A 23,582-nucleotide genomic window follows, 5' to 3' on the forward strand; every position below is an offset into this window, starting at 1 on the left:
AACTTTCCTAAAGTCTGAAAGCTATTATGGCAAAAAGGTATTAAAAGACAGTTTCAAACGTGGAAAAAGTTAAGAGAGCGAGGACACAGGAAAGGACAGAGAGGAAAGTGTTAGATAAGGAACAAGAGAATATACTTTGCCAAGATACAGCAATTTGCAGAGTTGTTAAAAACAATGAATGTTTTTAAACTCTGTTGTAAAATAAATTGAAAGAGTGATCCGGAGACCATAAGGCTGATTATTCTTTGCCAGATATACGATGGGATGAATGAAAATGCTGTGATAAGCTGATATTAGGCAAAACGTAACTGTGAAATCAACAGAGAAAGAAAGCGCAGAAGTCAACAGGGATGACAACTTGCTTGAGAATGCCTGTGGTTCCGTCAAAGCAGCGACACGAACAGGCAAAATCGAGGAGGTAAGGATAAACAGGTTTCAAACAAATGAGAGGGGGCAGGGGGAAAAGTTTTGGATCAAATCTATGGCAAACGCATCAATTTTAAGGTGAGGAGAGGAAATCAGATTGTGTCTAAAGCTGAGTAGCTTTCGTCAAAATAAAAATATTTTTCCATTTGTTTTCTAAACTAAAAAAGACAAAACAAGGATACATGATTAGCATCAGTAAGTCAGGATTATAGTGAATCCTTTGAAACTCAGGAAAAGAGTGCATTAAGTTTTGGAAAGGAAAGAGAATATACGTAACTTCAAGAAGCAGAAAAGTAAGACAGAATGAAATAAACATCAAATTATTATTCTACTTCATAAACTTTATTCTCATACAATAACATATGAGTAGAGCTTTAATAATGACAGTAGGCTAAATGAGAGCAAGTAAGTATGATTCAAATTTTTATCATGTTAAGACCCAGCAATATTCTCTGAATTTTGAGATAAAATTTATAGCATGAATGAAGTTCCTAATCTTGTGATCAAATCTGTATGGACAATGAAAATCAAGCCCTACTGATGAGTAAAATTTGGTTCATCCACACTGCAGTAATCAGGGCTTAATTTGCATCTTCAAATTTCAGGGCAAATGGCTATATAAAGTCTACTATATGAAAGACTACCATAAAATAGCCCAGCATTGCCACATTCTAGAGACAGGATTACTAGATATAGAGTAGTGTAAGATAATCAAAGCATATTCAAAGGAAAAAAAAAAAAAGACTTCATGATTAGCAATTAGACAGTAATAATAGAAAAAAAACTTCAGGAAGACAATAAAAATAAACTGATAGCAAGTATGTTTAATTCACTGTTTATGACTCTCCAAAGTAAGAGATTTTCACAAATCTATTAGGTCAGTGTTACCTGTAAACACGTGTTTGCCTTCACTTACCCCTCTCCAACATTCTCCCTGAAGTGTTATATGATATTGTTTGCATTGTTTGTGCTATTTATAATAGAACTAAAACAAAATGATCACATTAATTTAGCACAGAGTGGAAATGGAAAGGCTGTATCTGGCGTACATGAGTACTAGTCCTATCAACATCAGTAGCATATCTTATACTTTCAAAGAGGAAAGTACTTTTATGTACTGACAAATGAATAAATGAGGAATAGCATAACACTCTTCTCCCCCAATAAATTATTATGTATGTATGTATGTATGTATGTATGTATGTGCACTGCATTTCTATGGAGTCCATAAATACAACACTAAAATGTCCCAGGAAGAAGACAAAGGAAACCTTTCACTATACAATGTCGCATCATCCTGTTCAGTTCCAAAGCCAAATCTTAAATTACTCCATTTTGGTCTTTTAAATTTGCAGGCTCATTATCTCCTCTTTACAGCTACTCTGAGATAACAAAGCTAAAAATGCTTTTAGCATTTCCTCCAAAATTACATAGCAATCGACATGCTTTAATTTTGAGAAATTTTATCATAGTTTAAATCTTGCTTTTGGTCCTGTACGAAAGACACAACTTTGAGATGATCAGCTATGACAACCATAAGATAAAGAGCAATGTCACAGCAAAAGCATTGTTACTGCGTTGTAAGGTGGCACAGAATGACATAGAACGGAGCAGTAAACACAGCTTTAAAACAAGCAGTTTTCTAAATAAGCAGGTACAATAACTTGCATTATGTTAAAAAAAAAAAAAAAAAAAAAAAAAGGCAGGCAATTTGCCCTAAGAAGGGCATTTGATAAGCATTTATAGAATGTTTACCTTTAAGTGTTTAATTGGATTATTGACACATCTTCAGAAATAATACAAAACCCCCAGATATTAATTGCAAGTAAAAAGACTTAAACAACAAACCTACGTGATATGAGGTCAAAACACTTTTTCTCCTCTGGGTTTGTTTTCACTTGGCAGGTTAACAGATTGAGCTTTGCCGGAGGCCGGTTAGCCTATGTCAAGACAAAAAATACAAATTTTAGTATACTGCATCCTGACTGAGCCCTGCAGTCCAAGACAAGGTAGCACCTGACTATGGCCACTACGATTTTTTAAATGGCTGACACTTCGGTTTTTAAGGTAGCCAGACTTAAATTTATATTTTCTTCTGGATGCTCAGTTTGCAAATTTTATTTTCTTACATGGGGCTATTTTGTTCATTGCACTGGAATTTCGAAAGGGGAGAGGGGCTAGCATCACTCCAATTATCACCGCTTTGGTCAACTTACCAGTAACACTTATCTGAAGGAATGAGGTGTAACAAAGAGACAGATTTAATTTACCTAGGTTTAACCCTGTAAAATTTAAACATTAGTTTAGAAGTGAGTTGCCTAGGTTTTCAACAATCACTAAAGAGAGAAAGATCATCAGCAAATGTTTCATACCACCAAGCTTAGAATGAAATAAACTGAATTTTGCTGATGTCTTTAAAGAGAGCCCAGACAACCAGTTTAGAATAAATTCTAATTTTTTAAATCAGTGAAGTAGCACATAGAAGAAAAATAAGAAGTTTGCACAGAGAAGTCTTGCAATAAACATATACAAAACTAAACTGATTCAGTTCATTATCAAAAAGTAGTTGCACTAAATATCATATTCTACAATGATATATACTTTCTAGTCAGGTTCCTCTCACCTATTTCAGTTCCGTATTGAATAAAAAGGGGCAATGTTTTATTAAAACACACATGCAAATGTCATCTTAGAAAGTCTCATAAAGTCTACAAAGACTGTTTTAAATAGCACCTCAGCACTAATTAACCTGCCTGTCCTCCCTGTCTGGGGTAGGGCCTACAAAGACAATATGTTTGCTACCTTGACTTAAGGAATTGCTTGCACTTGCTACAATGGAAAACTAGCTTCACTCTTTTTTTTTTTAGTCTAATTAAATCAGAAAGCAGATTTAAGTACGGAGACCTTGTTCTCGACGATAAGATCTAGAAAATAATAATTTGTTTAAACAATTAGGAAAGTACTACTATAAAGATAGAAACATACAAAAACACATTACAATGCTTATTGTTGTGATCCTAATCATTTTAATATATGAAGCTATTAAAACAAGATTTAATCATGTTATAGCATGTTATCAATTTGCAATGGATTATAAGAAAAGCAGACCTTCTCAATATTTTCTAAATCCATTGATGAACTTATTTCACTTAAAAAAAAGAAGGAAGAACAAGTCTATTAAGGAAGACTACAGTTTTCCTTGAAATAACCTGAATAAAAAGATGGAGCCGGCCAAAAAAAGAATAATGACTTCATTATATTTGAAGCTCACTAAAAGATCAAAAACCATGGAGAAACAGAAGGAGGGAAGCAACTACGTATTATTTCCTGTGTCAAAAAGCCTGGCATCCTTGAGAAATAGCATGCTCATGATTCACCCAACAAAACCAGCAGACATAATGTGAAGTCATGCAAGCTTTGTAACAGCAAACCTGCAGAACACTTGCTGGGCAATGTCAAACAAACCGTACCCAAGAGAGGTTTTGAAGGCAGTAGGATGACAATTAATTGACAACCACGTTGTGTTCTCTGCCTTGTAAATAGCTTTCCAAATTCCAGATACAAATCCTTTTAATAGCAAGAAGGAATATAGTTTTCATTATTTTAGCCTACCAACAACAAGAGGTCTTTGAAACTAGAAGTATGCCAGAAAACATCTTGAAAATGCCAGCTTGGGCCCATTTTCTTGGTTATATTTAAATATCCATACTATTCACAGCACTAAAATTTCCAGTGTTTATGTTTTTAACAAATCTGTTGCCAAAGAACTGTCCAGAGGCTGCCTATAATGAAAACACAAAATAAAGCAAACAAAAATCAACATATAAAATATTTGGTAAATAAGCCCCTGGACAACCAATGTATACCTTCCTCAGAGGTTCTATGAGAAAGTAAAAATTCAAGTAAATTCAGTTTTAAAAAAAAAATCCACCTGCTGGAATCACAGAAAGTCCCCACGACTTCAGAGCTTAAATACGTTCCAGGACTTCCCATTTTCTGTAACATAAAACGTGAAGCCGTAGGTGGACCCACCAAAACGTTTCAGAGAGATCTAAAGGACCAATATACACAGACCTCTTCTGTCTGAACCGGAGAACGTGGTTTAAGAATTCCGCGTCAGGATTTCGGAAGCAAAGAAAACGGCTGCAACAACTGAAAACACATCCTAGGCCGATCTGCTGAGTTTTGGAATCAACTATATCACAGATAGGTTAAGGTTGATAGGGACCTTTGGAGATCATCCAGTCCAACCCCCCCCACTCAAGCTGGGTCACCTAAAGTAGGTTCCCCAGTACTGTGTCCAGACGGCTTTCTAATATCTCCATGGAGGGAGACTCCACAACTTCTCTGGGCAACCTGGGCCAGTGCTCTGTTACCCTCACAGTAAAGAAGCTCTTCCTTACGTTCAGATGGAACTTCCTGGTTTCAGTTTGTGCCCATATATTTCAAAGCATTTAACCGAGGACTTTTAAACCTCCTAAGACAGTCAACATTAACATAGGTGTTAAGGCAAAACAAATAAATAAATCCACATACGTAGCATTTGGGTGATACCACCACATTCATGTTTCTGTCCTGTAGCCAAACAACAGCTATCCACCCGACACGTGCTGTTACGTGGTGGACAACATGTTTCCATCACGTGGTGGATGCTGTTCAGGGCGGAAGTTATTAGCCTCAAGATAAAGGGAGATGAGGAGCAGGCTATGTGAATTCTTTAGGCATGCTAGACTGCAGGTTGATCCAGACTTAGGCAGGCTTAGGTGACAATGGAAGTAGAAAATGATAAGAAACATATAACTGCCATTAAACTATTTGTTTGAGATTTCTGTGCTTCATTCATTTGCCTGATTCTCTCATTGGATAATTAAACATCAGACTACTACTGAATTTTTTGGCATTCACTTTAATACACAAGTGTCCTGGAAAAACGTGCTGCCACCCCTCCTACCATACGCAGAGGCTTCAGCATCAACTCATGTTCCTTCCTTCCTGGAAAACTGTAGCTTTCTATCCCCCCAAACATTCCAGCAACAAAGAAGAGCTGCAGGAATGGAAAAGTTGGGCTTCTTAGACAACACTGAGGAGTTCCACGCTATACAACTGATTTTCACATGAGGCATGAGCCTCATATTCCACTCATTCCACTCCGCTCCTATTTCACTTATTTAACACACTCGTTAGCCAATTTCATCATTCAGTTTTTCTCGGTATTTCAGTGATTTAGGAAGAATCAAAAGATCGAATCTTATTCTTTCACCTTCAGATTTTGCTGTTAATCCTAATGGTATAATAAAGTTTCCAGCAGTAAAAAAAAGAAAGAACAACAATTCCACGATTCCCTGATAAGAGATATTCATTATATTCCTTTTTGCAGACAACCAGTAAATTCCATTTAAGCTTTCTGAACAAAAGTCAACTCTAAGGAATATAAGGCCCTCAAATATAAGTTTCTCACTCACGATTTCTCGACACAGAAACCACTTATGAATTCCTATTTACACAGTTCAATCAGCTTCTATCATTGTTTTTTCATCCACGTACATGAAACTGCAGTCAGGTAGGTGTCAAACAATTTCCAGTTGCTAATAATTACACAAAGAGCAGCGTCTGTTTTTCAGTCAATCACTACCTCGCATATCGCTCTATGAATGCTAATTTCTTTGAAACTTTTAGATATCTGAAAATCTAGCATCTGCGCATATGCCAATACAGACAAATGTATTCAGCCTTACAGCTAAGCGGCTGACAGAAAAACAAACCATATTCTCCATCAATATCAGGAGAGCACCTGGCAAGCAAACTTAAGTCGGAACACAGCATCTGCAACTGATAGAAGATGGCTGTGCAAGAAATCAACTGAAAAAATAGTCCCTCACGAAAATGTGAGAGGCCACAGAGATCCATGAATACTAAGCCTTTAAAGGAAAGGCACTTAAAAATTTGCACTTGGTAAGGCAAACAAAACGGACTACTGAACTTCTGAGAGATGGTTCATTTTCCTAAGTAGCTGGGAACAGAGGACACATCACATTTTAGAGGCCAAGAGATATCAATGCTAAGAACATCTGGAAATCAATACCGTTGCTTCAAAAGTCTGGAAAGACATTCAAAGCAGCCCAAAAAATTCTTAAGAAATTTATAACCATTCTTAAGAAATTAATACCCATTGCACTCTCATTGCACTTTCAATAAAATAAGCATTCATTACTGCCTAAAACTGCCACCATAACATAGGGAGAAAGTTAGGAAAAAAAAATATAAGAAATACTTTCTAGAAGTTTATTTTGTAATTTGTCAGATTTTAATTTTGTAATACCAAAAGACGAAGACCAAACCTGTGAAGCTCACATATCTAAACCCACATGTAAGTATCTATCTTAGCAACCGATTTCCATCTGAAGCTCCATTGATTTCAGTGGGAACTCACTGCTTCTAAAAACGTCAGACCATCTGGTAGACCACTTATAAAACGAGTAGAACAACGGTATCTTGACAGAACTCGGTAAGTGTACTTGTATATACAAGCTTTTAAAATTGTCCTCCACAAGTGGATTTGGTAGCCTGTGCCAAGCTCTGAGTTGCCCTAGCCAGACTCCTACTGATACCACTGCAGCATGTCCAATGCCAAGTGCATTTACGTAACATGGAGACACTAACAGACTTTTCTCTGACAAAGACATACTTACATACACTCGACAATTCTAAAGTCATAGCAGCCACTCTATTTTGCAGGCCTGTTTTAACACTCCTCTTTTACTCCTGGTTGTCAATTCAGAAAGCAACAGCTCGTGATTAGATGCACAAACGAGAGATTGATTCATTTTTGCTGCCAGGGTCAACTTGCAGTCATAGCAACAAACATAACAGGATGAAGAACAGAATGGTTCATAACAGGATCAAGAAACAGGACTGCTTATTAGACAAACAATGGGAAATACTGTCACTGAATTGATTCCTGACTTTAGAAACTTAAGAAAGTTTTGAGAAAGCAAAATACAAAGAGAAAGGGTACGGAAAAGGAAAAATAGCTGGGTTCAAAGCCACATATAGAAAGTTACATGGCCATGTTAGTATGTTTTGAATACCTATAGCAAAGAAAGAGGGGGTTCTAATTCCCCAACTCTTTTGTTTCTGGTAGAAGCTGCTTTCAGAGTTAATTTCCCTCCCCAAAGCTGTTCCCTAAGAAAGCTATCTTCATAACAGATTACCAGATAGCAGCAAATTTTGCAGATGGAAGAGTTTCAGCATTCTTTCAGCTTGCCTTTTAAACATAAGAAGTTGTTTGAAGCCATCTGTAAAAGGAACCCCCTTCCAAATATCTTTTCAGAAACTGAAGTCAGTATTTGTATTTTTAGCCAGTCTGGTAAAATATGAACGGTTTACATGAACAAAATGACTCATTAAAAAAAGCCATTTTTTCCATTAACAATCATCAGCATTAAAAAAAAAAAAAAAAGAGAAGAATATGTATTTTTAGATATTGTGTATGTCTTAATACATTTCTGAAAGACTGCCTTAAAAAGATGTATCCATCATATTAAAAACGCTGCATCAGGAAATCTAGCTAAATCCAAATTATAAATATAGAACAGCATAACTTGTCTTTTTGTATTAGCAACCATGTACATAAAATACTGTAAACAAATACTTACTGTACCATGGGAAATTGTAAGAAAACCATTTTTAACTGAACACTTCCTTTTCTGCCATACTTTTCTGATTCTGGTTTAAAAGGAAAAAAAAATAAGTGACTCGATTTTTAATATATTTAATATTACATTATTTCAACTCTTGGGACCTCAGTTTTTTCCAGTAGAATCCAGCAGTACTTACCCATCACTTTTCTTGTACAGACTGCCGTTTCGTTCAGTGCCGTGCTCCTTGTTTCCCTGAGGCTGATGTAAACTGTAAGCGGTACTCTGACGGATCTGAGAATCCTGAAACATAAGGAACAGCAATTTTCAATGCATTCCACATGTTTGACCAAAATCTCTCTTCTATTAATGAGCTTCTGAGCTTTACTTCTTGCCCTGTAACTAATCTGAGGGGCCATATTAAGTACATTTTTCCTCCTCAATCAGAGAATAAGATCCATTTCTTCTTTCATAGGGCACAAAAAATATTTAAGAAGTTGCCATCATCAGCACCTGCCAAAATCCTCTACTTTTATTTAGCTTTACTACTGGCATTTATACATTTTTTTAAACTGAGTAGTAATTGAGCAATGGTTCTCCAACTCATACAAACACTGCAGTGTATAAATACTAAAGGTTATTATTACCTGTAATTCCAAGTGCACCCTTTCATTGCAAAAAAAAAAATAAATAAATAAAAATAAAACCATAAATAAATTTGAAGAATTCGTTTTCCTTGTGGAAAATGAGTCAAGTTGTTCTCCTTGGAAAGTAACATAGACCTACTGGAAACAGTTCAGGAGGCACAGAGGAATTAGCAGAAAAAGGGAAGTTATTTCCATAACAGTAAGTTAAACCAAATCAAAGTGAGTTTTCCTGGGTCCAGTGACTTGAACAAAGTACAATTCGGGGACAAGATAACAAGTATTAAACTAAACTACTCTCACCACTCTCGCAACTCCCCAGCTGCAAGACTCCCTGCCTTAAGAGTTCAACTTCTTAAAAAATAAGAATCTAGAAATGAGGAATCTGGTATGTCATGCTGTCTTATCATCAGCTACATGATAGGATGGACTTTTCAATGCATACAGCAACAATCACTAATATTTACAATATTTATTGTTTTCTTTTCCACTCTTTTAGCTACACCAGAGTAATATAACCCAGTGATATATAGCAGATAATACTAGTAAGAAAAAAAAAAAAATAACAGCTCATTTAAATGAGTCTCTGAGAATATCTAAGCTTGAACTTAAGAACTACTAAGAAAGAAACTTACTAAATGGAAACAAATCCTCTTTTGCTTAAAAAATGAAATAGTCTCAAACAGTAGTAGTATGAACACAAGATATATTAATTTGGATTTCCTGAGTGGACACATGATAAAATAAAACACAGTGCTCCACAAATAATGAATTTAGAAGATCATTTCTCTCTATTTACAGTTAGCTTTATATACAGCCTAAGTATAAGACAGCTTTGGATACAAGGAAAGGAAAACCCAGGACACGCTTGGACTGTGCTTTTCCCCAGGGAATGCCAGCTCAGACGGCCTGCAGCTCTTTCATAAGCTCTAGCAGCACATTCTGCTACCAAAGTCAGGGTCCTCCTGAACTGTAGTGACAGCACATGACAGGTCAGAAACACAATGGCGAGGACAGAGCCACTATCTACAACCCCGTTCAGCGTGCTTAAGACTCCCCATCTGCAGGCTGCAGGACAATCCTGGAGCTCGGAGGCCCCGAGAACCCCAAACCAAGCTCACGACAGGCACTGCCAGGGTGCTCCTGTTCTGGTAGGAGCAACTTGTGCTCACTCCCAGTCTCTCAGCAGGTGATTTAGGAAGCTGTACCAGGTAGCTAGGACGTCCATCTGAGGCTTTTAAAGACACAACAAACCCACCGTTTTTAAAGACACAACAAACCCACCGTTTAAATGTCCATTTCTGATAAAATATCCCCTCAGATTTAAATCACTATGTTTATCAACCTTCCCTAGTTATTTTGTACAGAATTGTTTGTTTTTGTGTATTCTGGCTGCCAAGCATAAAAATAGAACAACATGCAGAAAGAATTCTCATCACTGATCAAGAATCACTGCACACATATGTTCACTGACTTCTGAAGAAAATCTGCTCTCACACTGCCTGTTATGTCCTACCAATGCCTTACACTCTGCTTCTCGTTATTCTGTGTTGTTTCAGTAAAGGACTTCCATTCCCAAAAGATTAGAGCCCTTACAGGAAATTAATTTCTGTTCTCCACATCCTCAATTATGTAAAGATTTCAGATGACCTCTAATATGTGCCCATAGCAGAATTCCCATTACTTAAGATTTTGCCGCTCTTTTTGTACAATATTTTCTGCTGCTTTTCAATTACTTTCCTTCAGCTGTTGTTTATGCTCAGTTGCTATGCTTGGCTAAATTGGCAAGCCAATAATACAAGCTTCCTGCTTTACTTCAGCTAGAGAGGAAGCTGCTGTAGATGACGTGTATTTCCACACATTCATTACCATGAACAGTATTTTTAAAAATTTTATACTGTTTCATGAAAGGCAGTTAAGGACAAGACAAGAACGTTTTCACTTCTAAGTCACTGGTTCAGGCTTTACGCAAATCAGTACTGTTCAATGTGATTTCCAGATGATGTTTTTTCATACCCCCTGAAAAGCCAGTTCATGATTTTGATCTAGCTCCTAACAGACATGATGCCATACCACAAATCACCATCACAATTGACATCCTTCCGGGCAACCTCAGCATGCCTTTTCCATATGCAGGCTCCCAAAAGGATCTTCCCTTGTTCCTGGTTTGCACATTCTCCAAACGGGAGTGCAAATCAGAGACAACAGGGTCAGACCCAATGACCTCATCAGAAGAGCTGGAAAAACGTACATTATCCATGGGAGGAAATGTATCACTGCAGGATATAGGGCATATCTAGTGCAGAGGATTGTCATTTTAAATATGTCTTAGTCATAAAAAGATCAGAATAGACTGAAGTACATAAGCCTAAGAAACTGAACTTTGTCCACTTTATCAGCTTTGAAACGCAGATAGGCATACAGAAAAAGGCGAGTCATTTCATTGCAGCATGTTTACAGTGAATCACTTCTGCGACCATAAACACATTTAAAATTATTTCTTTCAAAGTCTTCAAAAGATTTGCTTCTAAATCAGGCTGAATAACATTGCTAACAACGGAACTGTGAAAACATTATTTTGTGAAGATAACCTGTGACAACTGGTAAGACAGTTCCTAAAAACCTAGTTATCGGCCCCAGTATCTGAACACAACAAAACTTTCCACACAAGGTGCTCTAGTCTATACAAGGCAAATTTCAGCCAGTTCCACAGCTGCTATGTATCAGACAGCTTAGACCATCCTGACGACTCCTGAGCACAGAACTGCCAGAAAGCCCTTAAAGGGCATCACAACAGCTCAAGCTTCTCCTGCATTTTACAATATCACGGCCACAATGATTTTTCAGATCCGCACCTTACCTATCCAGAGCCCCACAGAGTTTCCAGCAGATGTGTCTGCCAGAACCCGCTAGAGGCAGCTTCTCCTATGGCATACCTACCACAGCTTTTGTCAAGAAAGACAAAGTTTATCCTACTTTGCAGTGGAGTTAATAGACTGTCGGCTCCACCGACACTGCAGAGGAAGCAGAAGCAAATCTAAATATTAGATTAAGGCTATTTTAATCCTAACTTTTCAGAGTTGTACTCTAACATAGGCAGTTGTTCCCACTGCCTGAGAGGCAGTCGCTGCATAGCTGTCTTGCTTTTGGCTAAGCTAGTAGTTAAGTCTTCAACAAATCGAGAGGACAAAAGAAAGAGAGAAATAAAGATAATACTATCTAAAGTTGACCCCAAAACTTGTAGGAGCTCTACAATTTGAAAAAAAAGTTTAAAAGTTAACAACAACTAAGTTAGACACACAAATATTTTTCAATGACCACTTAAAAAGAAATTTCAATACAAAGCAGGTTTCAGGAAGTCCTCAGGAAGAAACAACGTATACAGTCACAACAACAAAAAACCACTACCAATATTTATGTGCTTTTTTTTTTTTTTTAAAACATAGCAGAAACAAACAATTGCATTCTATATTTCACAGCTGAAGCTCATTTTAATTAAAAATACATACATCTTTAAGATCAAGCAAATATCAAATCAAATCAAGCAACTGGATTTAATCCCAGCAGGGAGATAATAGGCAATTACCAATTTCTCCTGCAATAATCTTCCTTCTCAAGAACAAGCTGACAACTTTTTTTTTTTTTTTGGGTAACACCCTTAATAGGAGGGGAAAAAAACAAAAAAACCCCAAAACAAAAAACAAAACTTTTTTCATACTGACAGAAAAAAGCTCAGAGGAAAAATCCAGTTTCTTGAAAACTGAATGGAAATCATGCCAACTATTTTCATTAAAACATAGTAACACTTACTCTCCTAGACTTCGGTCACAAAATGTAAATGCATTTCAGGAAGGAAAAAGAAATCAGTTATAGTAAAGGAAATTACAGTGAAACAAGAATAGTATCAGTGGGTCGTACAGAACATTACACCAGGATTGTTTGGCATCCCACTGATTAATTGATGTTTTCAAAAACTTTAAAAAAATGATATTATTTCTCATGCTCTGCAAGTACTTATAGCTAAACTTGCAAATTAATATATAATGAATATAGTATAAAACACTGCATTTGTGTTTTTAATCGCGACAAAACGAGTGATAAATTTATTTGTTGTCGTATTTATTATTTTTCAGTCTGTGAAAAGCAAATGTGTGCTCACCACATCTTTTGTATACATTAATACCAATATCATAGATATTTACAGGTAAACTCAGAGGAGCCACATTCCCAGACACAAGGAAAGCCAAATGCTTCCATTATCTCCTTTAACAAAAAAGGCCTGAGTAAAATAAAAAGCCTGGCAACACACCTTCCAAGGCAAAGACTTCTTCAGCAAATGAGAGAAGGCAACCAACAGTGGTGCCAAAGTAGTCACTATCTCCACTAGGATAATTAGTCTTTCATTCCATAGAGTTCAAATTTGAAAGTTTTTAGCAAATGCACACCTCAGTGAGTCCTAAACTCACTTGGGCTCAAAAGAACCCAAAATGCTGTCTCCAAACTGTATAGGCCTTTATATCAACGGTTATCACCACAAACTTCACACGATAATAGCACCTCGAAGTCAAGGGCATTGAAGACTCTTTAAACGGCTATCTGGCCACCTGTTGGAGGTAGGCAGAAAGACACAACTTTTAGACGATGATGAAAGCCAGACTGAGAAAGATCAAGAAAGTCTGAGCTCTGTAGACTAAACTACTTTCTTGTAATCACTCTCAGAAAGAGAATCTGAAAAGTTCATTCATCACTTGTTCACGTCCCAGCAGCCACACAAAGGAAGCTGGCATTTATTTATATGAAGATGAAGCACTCACAAAAGTAGACCCAAAGTTTAGGATTTGATTATAAACAAGACGCTTGGTTCTTGCAAAATGTAATTTCTCCAGAAATTTTAAATCTAGCAGCAATCATAGATGAAGCTCAAAAAATACTGTTTTGCCAGATTGCAAGGGTGAAGGGCAGTTCAGCACCTTTGAAAAAATGGTGTCTTGTAGCAGAATATCAAACTTCACTGTCATTTTTGCTGATGATGACTGATGTGTTTTGGGATTTAAAATTATTTTAACTTTACATAATCTTTTGATAATACAGAAGGATAACTTCTGTACTGATTTGATCTTTCTGATATTGTCAAAGTTCTTCCATTCTCAGTTTGAGCAACACAGAACCCATTGCTTGCAGCTAGTTCACAGACAGTGCACCAGTTTTAGCACTTTGCAACCTTAGAAAGAGTAACAAAAGAAGTTCTTTTGCAGTAAGTCCCTTGTGTATTGTAGCGAGAATTCCTTTAAAAAATACACAAAACTGTCAGAAATGTACAATATGAATATCAAAACAGAAATAAATAACTTTACTAAAAAAGACTTATATGGCCAGTGAAAGTTAAAATAATTCTATTTCAAAAACTAATATTACATTGGAAGTTATTGTAATAGGTATTCCCAAGTTAAGTCACCTTATATGCTCACCTCTTTCTGATCAACCTGGAGTGCTGATTTTAAAATATCTCTAAGTTGTGTTAGTTGTCTTCTTTCCTCATCTTGTGCTTGTTTTATCTTGAATGAAGAAAAATACCAGTTAAAAATGAAGAAGTGGTTCTTCTCAATACAGTTCTTCAGAAATGGTTACTTAATTCGTTCATTTTTCTGGCAAGAATTCAGCAAGAATGAAAGCATGAAGAGAAAAGTTAAGTTCCAATCAGTTTCTTTTCCTTCATATCTTCAACAGATTTGATAATGGCTAGGATGTTGCTGGGTTAAGACCACTGCCTTTGATACTGCCTCACGCTGTTCAACTTTCCTTGTGTTCACTTTGAAATCGTATGTTGCTTTACACTTAGTTGGTCAGCTTTTTAGAGAAAAGGCTGCTTTCCTACCATTTTACATATTGGGGTCCTTTGACTGAAACTAAGGCTTCTGTATATGATACTAAAATAAAATTTTACAGTTTCCCCAAAACTTTAAAATGCTGAATGTTAAAAAGCAGTCAACCGAGCTGAAACAAAACAATCACAGTTCTGAAGTAAAAACTAAATATTTACAACACACATTTGAAAGATTGCTACTCACTGTATAAAGATCCGTTGAGAGCATCTCAATTGACGGCTTAAGACTTTCAACCGCTTTTAATCCATCCTGAAAGAAACTTTAAAAGAAAAACAAAAAGCCTCATTATTAAACTTTACTTCGCATTTTTGGTTAAAAAAAATTGCCAAAGACAGACATGCACAGTATTATGCCATGTCAAAAACTTCAATACCTTTATTTTTCAGGCATCTTTGACCACTTCCCCTCTTTATTTCCCTCTTAGCTCATTCTAATATGCAAAATCCCCTGGAAGATTCAGAACTGCCACAATCAATTGCCACAGGTTTTCTTCATTCTCACCTCACATATGGGTTCTCATCCCTCTTTTTGAGGGTCCAGAACAAGCAAGTTTCATTTCTAGAACAGCAGCAGCTCCACTACATATAAAATCACTGTGACTTTTGGAGCACAATACCACCATATCTAATGGAAGCTTCTCTCAAAAGGAAAATCTCTGTTTTCCAAGCATTACTTCTTGCCTACATGCAGCCTCAATATGCTTAATTGTATCTATTTGTGTGTTGAAGAGTAATGTTTCCTACACCAACTATTCCAGCTCTTTTATCAAAAAAAAAGGTCATTTAAAAAATAAATTTTAAAGAAATCACAACTACAACCACATTAGATTAACAAAAATAAAAATAAAAACCCTGCTACATCATTTGCAATAGAAATATTTTCAGTCTGGGAAGCAGATATGAAAGTGACAGCACAAGGCAACATTCATATTGTGGAAATTCTATTAAATGGAAAGACAAGGTGAAAGACAAACTACAGTTGAAATGGATTTTAGAGCAACGTAGTAATACAGGAAAGAAACTCACACTGACTTGGACTGATCTGTTAAGATAAAAACATACTGATTTGAACAGGTTGATACCGGCCCTTTCTAGTTTATAGCTCCCATTTTATTGCTATACTATAGATCTGTAAGACTACAGTAAAACAAGTCCACCAGTCTAATGAGAGCCTTGTGGTTTATTACTGAGTCCTCTAATGAATTATAAATAAAATAAAGTCACTTTTTCAAGTTTCATGCCACTGCTTACGCAATTTATTTTTCTTGAGCACAGAGTTAATTTAGATCACTGCTAGATACACTCGGGGAAAAAAAAAAAAACCCTCAAAACTAACAGACCAGTCTGTCTTTCTCTATTTCAAGAACAGTTCGTGGACTGCGCCAAATTATTGTACGGTACTCCTTTGGCACAGACATTTACATGACATGGGACTCACTCAACCTCATATGTTTCAGAATATAGTAAGAAAAGCAGTGGCTCATCTATTCCACCAAAGCTATTTGTCAAAAGAAGTCAAAGAGAACAGCTGAATCTTAGATATATTTTGAAAATCTAAAAAAGTGTTATAATGGTGTCAAAAGTTTAAAGACAAAATATTGCTCCAATTACTGTATAAGAATAAAGAAAGGTAAAACATACTTGCACTGTGCATGAAAATACTTGATCAAGTTCTGGAGCAAGTCCACTCCTTTTTTAATCTTGATTTCATTGACTTTCAGCAGGTACTGTTAAAAGAGAAATTCACAAGAGAAATTAAAGTTTCTCTTATTATTGAAATTAATGACCAATTACTGCTACAACATTTTTTTTAAATTCTACTTTCAACTATATTTCAACAAGCTTTAACAGTTGCAGATTTAGAGGAGCTAAAAGAGAATATGTTAAATCGTGGCTTCAAGGGTTAATCACTCAAAAGCGGTTGTTGCCACTGCTGCTTTTTGATACCCTGTGGGGATACTTTGCTATGATGAATTCAAATTACTACCGCCTTCTTCACGACTCCTAGTGGAAGCTTAGAAGGGTTCATGTGGTGAATTTAGGAACCAATTCTGAAACCTAGCAGCCCATCTAGAAACCTATCTCAGTGGTGCTTACGTCCACTGCCACATTGATGTAATTAAGGTAAAAAGCAATTTACTCAAAAAAAGTAAGAGATTATTTTAACCGTATCTAATAGTTATTTTTTAAATCTACCCTCTGATCTTACCATTTTCTCTACCAATTCCTTATACATGTTAATGATAAAGGCAAATAATAGTTCAACAAGAGCTTTAAAAAAATCCTCCTCTGGAGCTTAGAAAAAGTCCAATTAGTGTCCCTTCGCATTAAACACAAACAAATTCCACATTGAGTGACAGCTCGTCCCCGAATGGCTTAGCACAGAAGATGGCAGTCATGTAAGCAGAAACATTATTGGCCAAATATTAACAGGAGACCTTAATTTTCCATTAAATGAGGACACTGTTTAATCCCTGCTCAGATATTGACCTCTGAGCAAAGGGGTGAACATCTTCTTAACAATGCTCCAACGCATCTGGTTTTCCCTTATCCACTTCGGATAAATAGTTCATCCTAGATTTTTTTTTTTTTAAATCACTAAAACGTAGCAGTATCCAAATGCCAACTTTCAATGTTGCAGCTTTTTATACTGGTTCAGGTAAAGTAACGGATGACCAGCTCAAAGGTAGAGGTCTGCACTGGACAATATTCGTTTGGAAGAATCACCTCTCTGACTGCTGTTAAATTAAAATGGGAACTTAAGGCATCTTGTAATACACTTACTTTGCAATTTATGGAGAACTATCTCATATTTATGATACTTCTGCAATACACCTCAGTTCTGGTTTAAAAACAAGAACACAATGAAAACTCCTTTTATGACTATTCAGAGGTATCCAAGCATTTTCTTTTTCCAAAACAGTACAAAGAAATACAGCTATTCTTCAGCTATTCTAGGTCAAAGGTAATTCCATCAAATTTTATAGATTTCACCCTACATTTCATCATTGTTGCAACTGACTACAGTGAACTCCTTTACTGTGACAAAGGAAGACAGAAGCATCTGCTTCTGGTTATTTCTTAGGAAGGATACAGATGGGCAATTATTTGGCAACATCCATAAGTTTACTGGGTCCTCAAATGCCTTCTTCAGTTTTGAATACCTTAGTCTTGACTCCATACAGAAGTATGAATTCTATTAAATATCAGAATGTGTAGTTACTAAAATGATATTCAGGGCAACTGTTGTTAAACTATGCTGGCATATGGGTCAAATTAGCCCTAACATCATACTGAAAACTAAAGAAACACCCATGCTATATTTTTCTGTTAGAGCACAGAAAGAATAAGTGCAGCACTTTGGACTCCCAGCCATGGAGCCTGAGAGGCCTTTATATGAATCCAAACAAAAAAACGTTCATCAGAGGTAAAATACTGCAAAAATCACAAACATTTTAAAGTGGCAGCATTCTGAAATATCTTGAAAGATAACTGCATTCCATCTTCAGCATTTTTTTCCCCAGTACCAGCCCAGTAGTGCACTAGACTGGAGTTTTTCCTACCATAATACTACAACAGCTGGCAGCGTAGAGAACAATGTAGAGAATGACCTAGGGCTTAAAATAACTTAAGATTGAAGCAGCATTGCTTATTTATTACTGTCTATTAGTGCTTAACTGAGTTTTGCATCGTTTATTCTACAGTTTCTTTGTAAGTGAAATTAGACAAGATCAGCACATCAGCATAGAAAATTGTATTTTAACAATTAGAGTCCACTAATAACTGTGTGTTTCCCTTTAATACTGTAATTGCCATAAAGTAATTGTTTTGCAAAAATTTTCCTACAAAATTTTAGTAAAGCAGTATGAATTTTCATGTTGAATCTTACCTCACACATCTGTAACTGGAAGAACCTTCTCTCTTTTTCCATCTCCTCTGCAATTTCGGCTCCACTTATTTCTGTACGGATCATCCCATGCAGCTTAGCGTGCTCCTTTTTCTCCTTCTCTATTTTTGTACTGTAAGGCAAAGAACCAGTCAATGAAGTGAGAAATCCAAAGCCTCTCAGCAAATCTCATTATTCATAAAGTCTACTGACAGATGCAGAGCCAAGCTCTTGTAGCTTTGCATATGACTTACTTCCAGATGCCAATTCACTTGAAATTTGACAACGACTAAAGCTCAACAATGACATACAGTAGCAGAAATCTAATTCAATCATCTGTTAAAATAACTTCCTGACAGATATTCTAAAAGAAGGTACTAAACGGGAAGAAGATACTAAGTTCTCACGTTGAAGAAAAACAAATCCAGAAACAAAATGAAACACCCACTTTTTCCATTAAAATTAATGTATTATCCCAACTGACCAAGCACTGGTTACCAGAGTTCAATTATGTCACTAGATTTATTAAATCTTGCCTGTCATCAAGTCATCTTCTACATACACAGAGTTTCCTAAGCCAAAATCACAGTTGCCATCTCTGCTTGCTACTGAGCCAGTTGGCACTGGGAATGCTGGCCAGCCGGCTGTGCTGCAGACTTCAAAGTCTGCTAGACCAGCTGTCCTAATTCCCTGAAAGTTTCCATGAACATTTTCCAAGAGCTCTGAATGAAACAGGTTCTCCCGCAGAATATAAATGAATAACCAAAGCCTACCATGCAGTATATCTCCCCTGCACACACTCAAGCACTTGTCTGAGATATTTTTCATATTATTCCCTAAAGGGAGTAATGTAGTTATATTACACAAATAGCAAGCCTAATATGAAATAAGATACTAATACAGGAAAATAAACGAGGTGTGTGTGTGTGTGTGTGTGTGTGTGTGTGTGTTTACTTTTTGCAAAAAGACTTCTAGTTTGTCACTTGTGCAGCTTAGAAGCAAACAGCTGTAACAAGGGCTCCTTGAGGAAACGGGATACGGCTCTGGAACGAGAGGAAGCATTGCGACGGAATACAGGAAGCGGGGCGAAAGGAACAAACAGCACGCGCTGTGTTGCGCCTCCTCGCAGGCGGTCAAGTGTCTCTCAGCTATCTGTCTGAGGAGACGACATGTCTCAAGTGCCCTCTTAAACCTGATGTTAACATTACCCTAACAGCGCATGGAAAAACGTCTTACAGGTTCTGAGGACTTCCAGGCAACACTGTATTCTCTACTTACACATCTTAAGGACGAGGAACTGTCTCCTCTTATGCCTCAAGCAGCAAAGGGAAAACTAGAATGAATCCCATTAATCCCCTCCCATAACATTTTCACAGGGAAGCGTTTTGAATGGCATATTCTTCCCTATTACCCTCATTACCGGCAGACACAAGAGAGCCAAACCCTTGCAACGTTCCAGCAGGCAGCGCAGCCAGCTGACATTAGACACGCTCTCAGCCCATCAGGTCCTGCAGGAAGGAGCCCCTCTAAGGAAAGCTTCTCTCCTTTGAAATGAATATCCTGAAAAATCTTCGTTCAGCTGAATAAAAATTCCAATCCAGAACGTCCTCAGGATTTTCAAAAACTATATTCTCATCCTCTTACTGCCACTTATGCCATTTCGTAGTCCCAGAGGTCAGAATGCAAACAAACGAATTAACCAGACATCAGCTGCGCACGAGGAAGCTATACCGATACAAAAAGATTCACAGAGAACAGCAAACAGACACCTCTTTTTTGGCACACCAGGTAGAGAATTTATCTGATACTTAACAGCTCTAAAAACCTGAAACCAAAGATCCAGGATGGCTTTAGTTTCCACGCTAGTCTAACAGGAATTCATGAGGCCAAAGAATTCACTGAAATGTGTTTCGGGTCTAGTAACTATCAACTAGTGGTTATTTTTATTGTTTACAGAGAACAATACTTGCCATACCATATTCATAACCACCTCTAAAATTAAAAGAGCTTATTAACATGCCATAAGGTGTCTCTAAAATGCTAGTTAAACCAAAGGATAACTAACACTGCTAAAGAGTCAGTTTACGATACAGAATGATAAGCACAATACTAAAATAGACATTGCTTTCAGAAACTGAATTCTTTTTAAAGAAAACGCTAAACTTGGGTGGAAGAGCCCTTCCCACTCTTTAAAGGGTAACTCATATTCTCACAGGTGTCAGGTACTTGAACGAAGACCAAAGCATACTGACACACACCCAATAATTGGAGAAATAAAACATCCTTGAAGCCATTTGTTGGAGCGGTATTTGCATTCTGTAGCAGCTAGAAATTCCACAGAGTAAACGGGAAGCTGGATCTGGAAATAAATTCAGACATAAGACACCGCCTAAAAGGTAGCACTTTGGAAGCAGAATATTTTGCAATTGGCCCTGTGGCTTCAACAGTTTCAGAGACGCTTGAAAAAAATTCTCAGTGACAAGCACCAGAGGCAGATGTTGCCTTATTTCAAGTCTGCATTTTCTTACTTTTTCTTACTTGTCTCTAAATATGTTTTCACCTTTGTAATCCAGAATTTAACCTTTTGTTTCACTCCAGTGGCATGCTACCTCCTATCTCACCCATACTATGAGACACTTGGTTTCTAGGGAATCAAAGAATCCAAGTAAAGCAGTGTTGCATGCACATCTTTGGGGTGCCAAAATATGGTCATGTTTCCTATCAAATCTAAAGGGTGAAGTCAGGGTCGGCAGATGCGCCAAGATGCAGACGGAACTTCCACCATGACATTGAGCAAATTCTTCTGGCAAAGACAGCTCTGAGATGTGCTACTGTGGGACTTCCAAATACTGTGGGGGCATTTAGGTCTTCCAGGCAGATCAATTAAACAAAACTAGTTAGAAAACAAAAGAAAATTATTTAGAAACATCTTCTATATGCAGCGAGCAAAACAAGGAAGCATATGTTTGGAAAAGCTGCTGTTCTTGAAGCTCATTCAGCACACATTGCATATACAGACATTGCTGACTAAGATGAAAAAACTAAGCACGCTTCAATCCTTTTACAATGCAGCTGCATATGACTAATATACAGTGAGTGCAGATCTATGTAGCAGATAAGGGAAGCTGAAATACAGGATAAAGAATGATAATAAAAAGTAGGTTAGATACAAAACAGATGGCCTTGCCCATTCAGTTTTTTTTTTTTTTTTTTTTTTACAGCTCCAATTTGAGAAGCTACAGGTCATTACCGATTCTCAATATACATTTTAATTTATATTTCAAAGAAACTAATTCTGTCATTCCGATTACAGTAGAAATAAACATCAAAGTACTTTGGATTTTTACCTTAAACAGGGCAGGACCTACATTCTTATTTAACACAACTACGACTGGTTTTTTTTTTTTTTTTCAGCCCGTGAACAAGGGTAAACAATACCCTAGAATACCCTGTGTACGTGTAGCAGTAGTAAGCTCGCCGGGCAGCAACGTCTCTTTTCCTCTCCTTCCTCATGTAACAGTAAGCCAGGCTAGGTCAGCATACGTATGTGAGAAGGTATAGAGCCTGGGATTACGACCAGGAAGGCACAGACTTGAAGCAGGGAAAATTCTGGAAAATTGAGTGCTTCCATGGGCTATTTTGTTTGATAAAACAGTATTATACATTTTCATTCCAAGTTTCATCCAGTCTTCCTTTTCCACCTGACTCTCCATCGTCAGCTCTGACAAACCAGTCTTTTTGGTGAAGCAGCTTATGACCCTTCATCTTCTACCTTCTATCTGTCAAGGCTACTAGTAGATCAGTACCCTCTCTCCTGCCGTCCAAGTCCTGAACGGAGAAATCATCTTCACCTTTCACTCATCCTACACTGGGGGTGGGGGAGAAGAGGGAAGTGAGAGGAAGACTTGTCCAAATATTTCCAGTACTTCATCCATAACACCTGCTGATTCATCCAAAGCTTTTTCCATTTAAATCACAGGTAATCTCTTTCAAAATAAAAATATTTAGGATGAAATCACAGGATCAAAGGAGTACATTAAAGCTACCTTGTTTAGCATTTTCACTTTATGTCACTATTGTCAAGATTACTTCCTCAGAGCTCTAACCTGACTCAGTATACCTGTTGGATAATTCTGCATTATTTCCTTTTAGAGCATGTACACAAAGTAGAGGTCAAGTAGTTTGAGAAAAGTCTGTACAATTTTCAGATATAACCTTTAGGTATTAGTTTAAAATATTAGCTTACCAAACTAGAAACATCATTGTTTAATCACATACTATGTGGGTATCTTTACAGAAGAGCGTCCTAAGAATTTGTTCATTTTCCCCATGGACTTCAAATGGTTCAGAAACGAGTCATTAATGATAGAGGGTTATATCCAGCTATGAATACTTGTGTTTCTGCACAGTGGTGTAATGCACCTCAGTCTACTTCCTTGGTCTTATTATCCCATAAGCACACTCAAACAACTCGTTCTCTTCTCTCAAGTGCGCATAACAGACTCCACACCTAGCTTTCACAAGGAGAATGGCAAAGGAGGAGGAGAGGCAACAATCCTTCCCAAGCAAAAGCTGGTTAGTTTTCACAAAGCATTTAGTCTTCATAGCATTAGCATAATACTTATTTGCACAGGACTTCTGGAAATTATATAGTTCCCAGGCCTAAAAATAAAAGGCATCTTTACTAAAAATAAATAAATAAATCTGTTTTTCTTTTCAGGAAAGACAGGTTTGGGTCTAGAACACAGACATTACTAAACAGCTAATAAATGAGTAAATAATATGCTTCAGTAAGCTTATACTATTCTTTCCTGTGCAAAATTGATACACTATCTTTACCCCGAAATCTACTACAACAGGACTGCTCAAACTAAAGAACGTGGGTGAAGTCTGGCTCGCTGCCTTATTAAATACCGTCTGCCTGCTGCAAGTATGAGCAGTTTTTCTGACGTGTACTCCTTCCCCATATGCTCTCACGGCATGTCTACCATTAGTATTTAAGTACATGGGGGAAAGAGTGGCTGCCTCATAACAAAAAGAGCCCATAGCCGGCATCAGTTTAGCCCAAGGACACAGATGGACTAGTCCCATTGCTGTGCCAGGGT

The 23,582-nt window shown here is 37.0% G+C and overlaps 1 protein-coding gene across 3 annotated transcripts in view; it reads right to left on the minus strand.

Annotated features, from left to right (window-relative positions):
* ASAP2 (ArfGAP with SH3 domain, ankyrin repeat and PH domain 2) overlaps window positions 1-23,582 on the minus strand; it is a 96,095-nt gene that overhangs the window by 25,515 nt on the left and 46,998 nt on the right. For all 3 annotated transcript variants that reach the window (XM_068937217.1, XM_068937218.1, XM_068937219.1), the window contains exons 6-12: window positions 18,481-18,610; window positions 16,233-16,318; window positions 14,776-14,851; window positions 14,176-14,262; window positions 8,263-8,366; window positions 8,082-8,151; window positions 2,279-2,366 (exon numbers count right to left, since the gene is read on the minus strand). In XM_068937217.1, coding sequence (XP_068793318.1) covers window positions 2,279-2,366; window positions 8,082-8,151; window positions 8,263-8,366; window positions 14,176-14,262; window positions 14,776-14,851; window positions 16,233-16,318; window positions 18,481-18,610 — 641 coding nt within the window. The remainder of the gene's footprint in view (window positions 1-2,278; window positions 2,367-8,081; window positions 8,152-8,262; window positions 8,367-14,175; window positions 14,263-14,775; window positions 14,852-16,232; window positions 16,319-18,480; window positions 18,611-23,582) is intronic.

This window comes from Struthio camelus, chromosome 3, assembly GCF_040807025.1.
Source record: "Struthio camelus isolate bStrCam1 chromosome 3, bStrCam1.hap1, whole genome shotgun sequence".
NCBI classification, from domain to species: domain Eukaryota; kingdom Metazoa; phylum Chordata; class Aves; order Struthioniformes; family Struthionidae; genus Struthio; species Struthio camelus.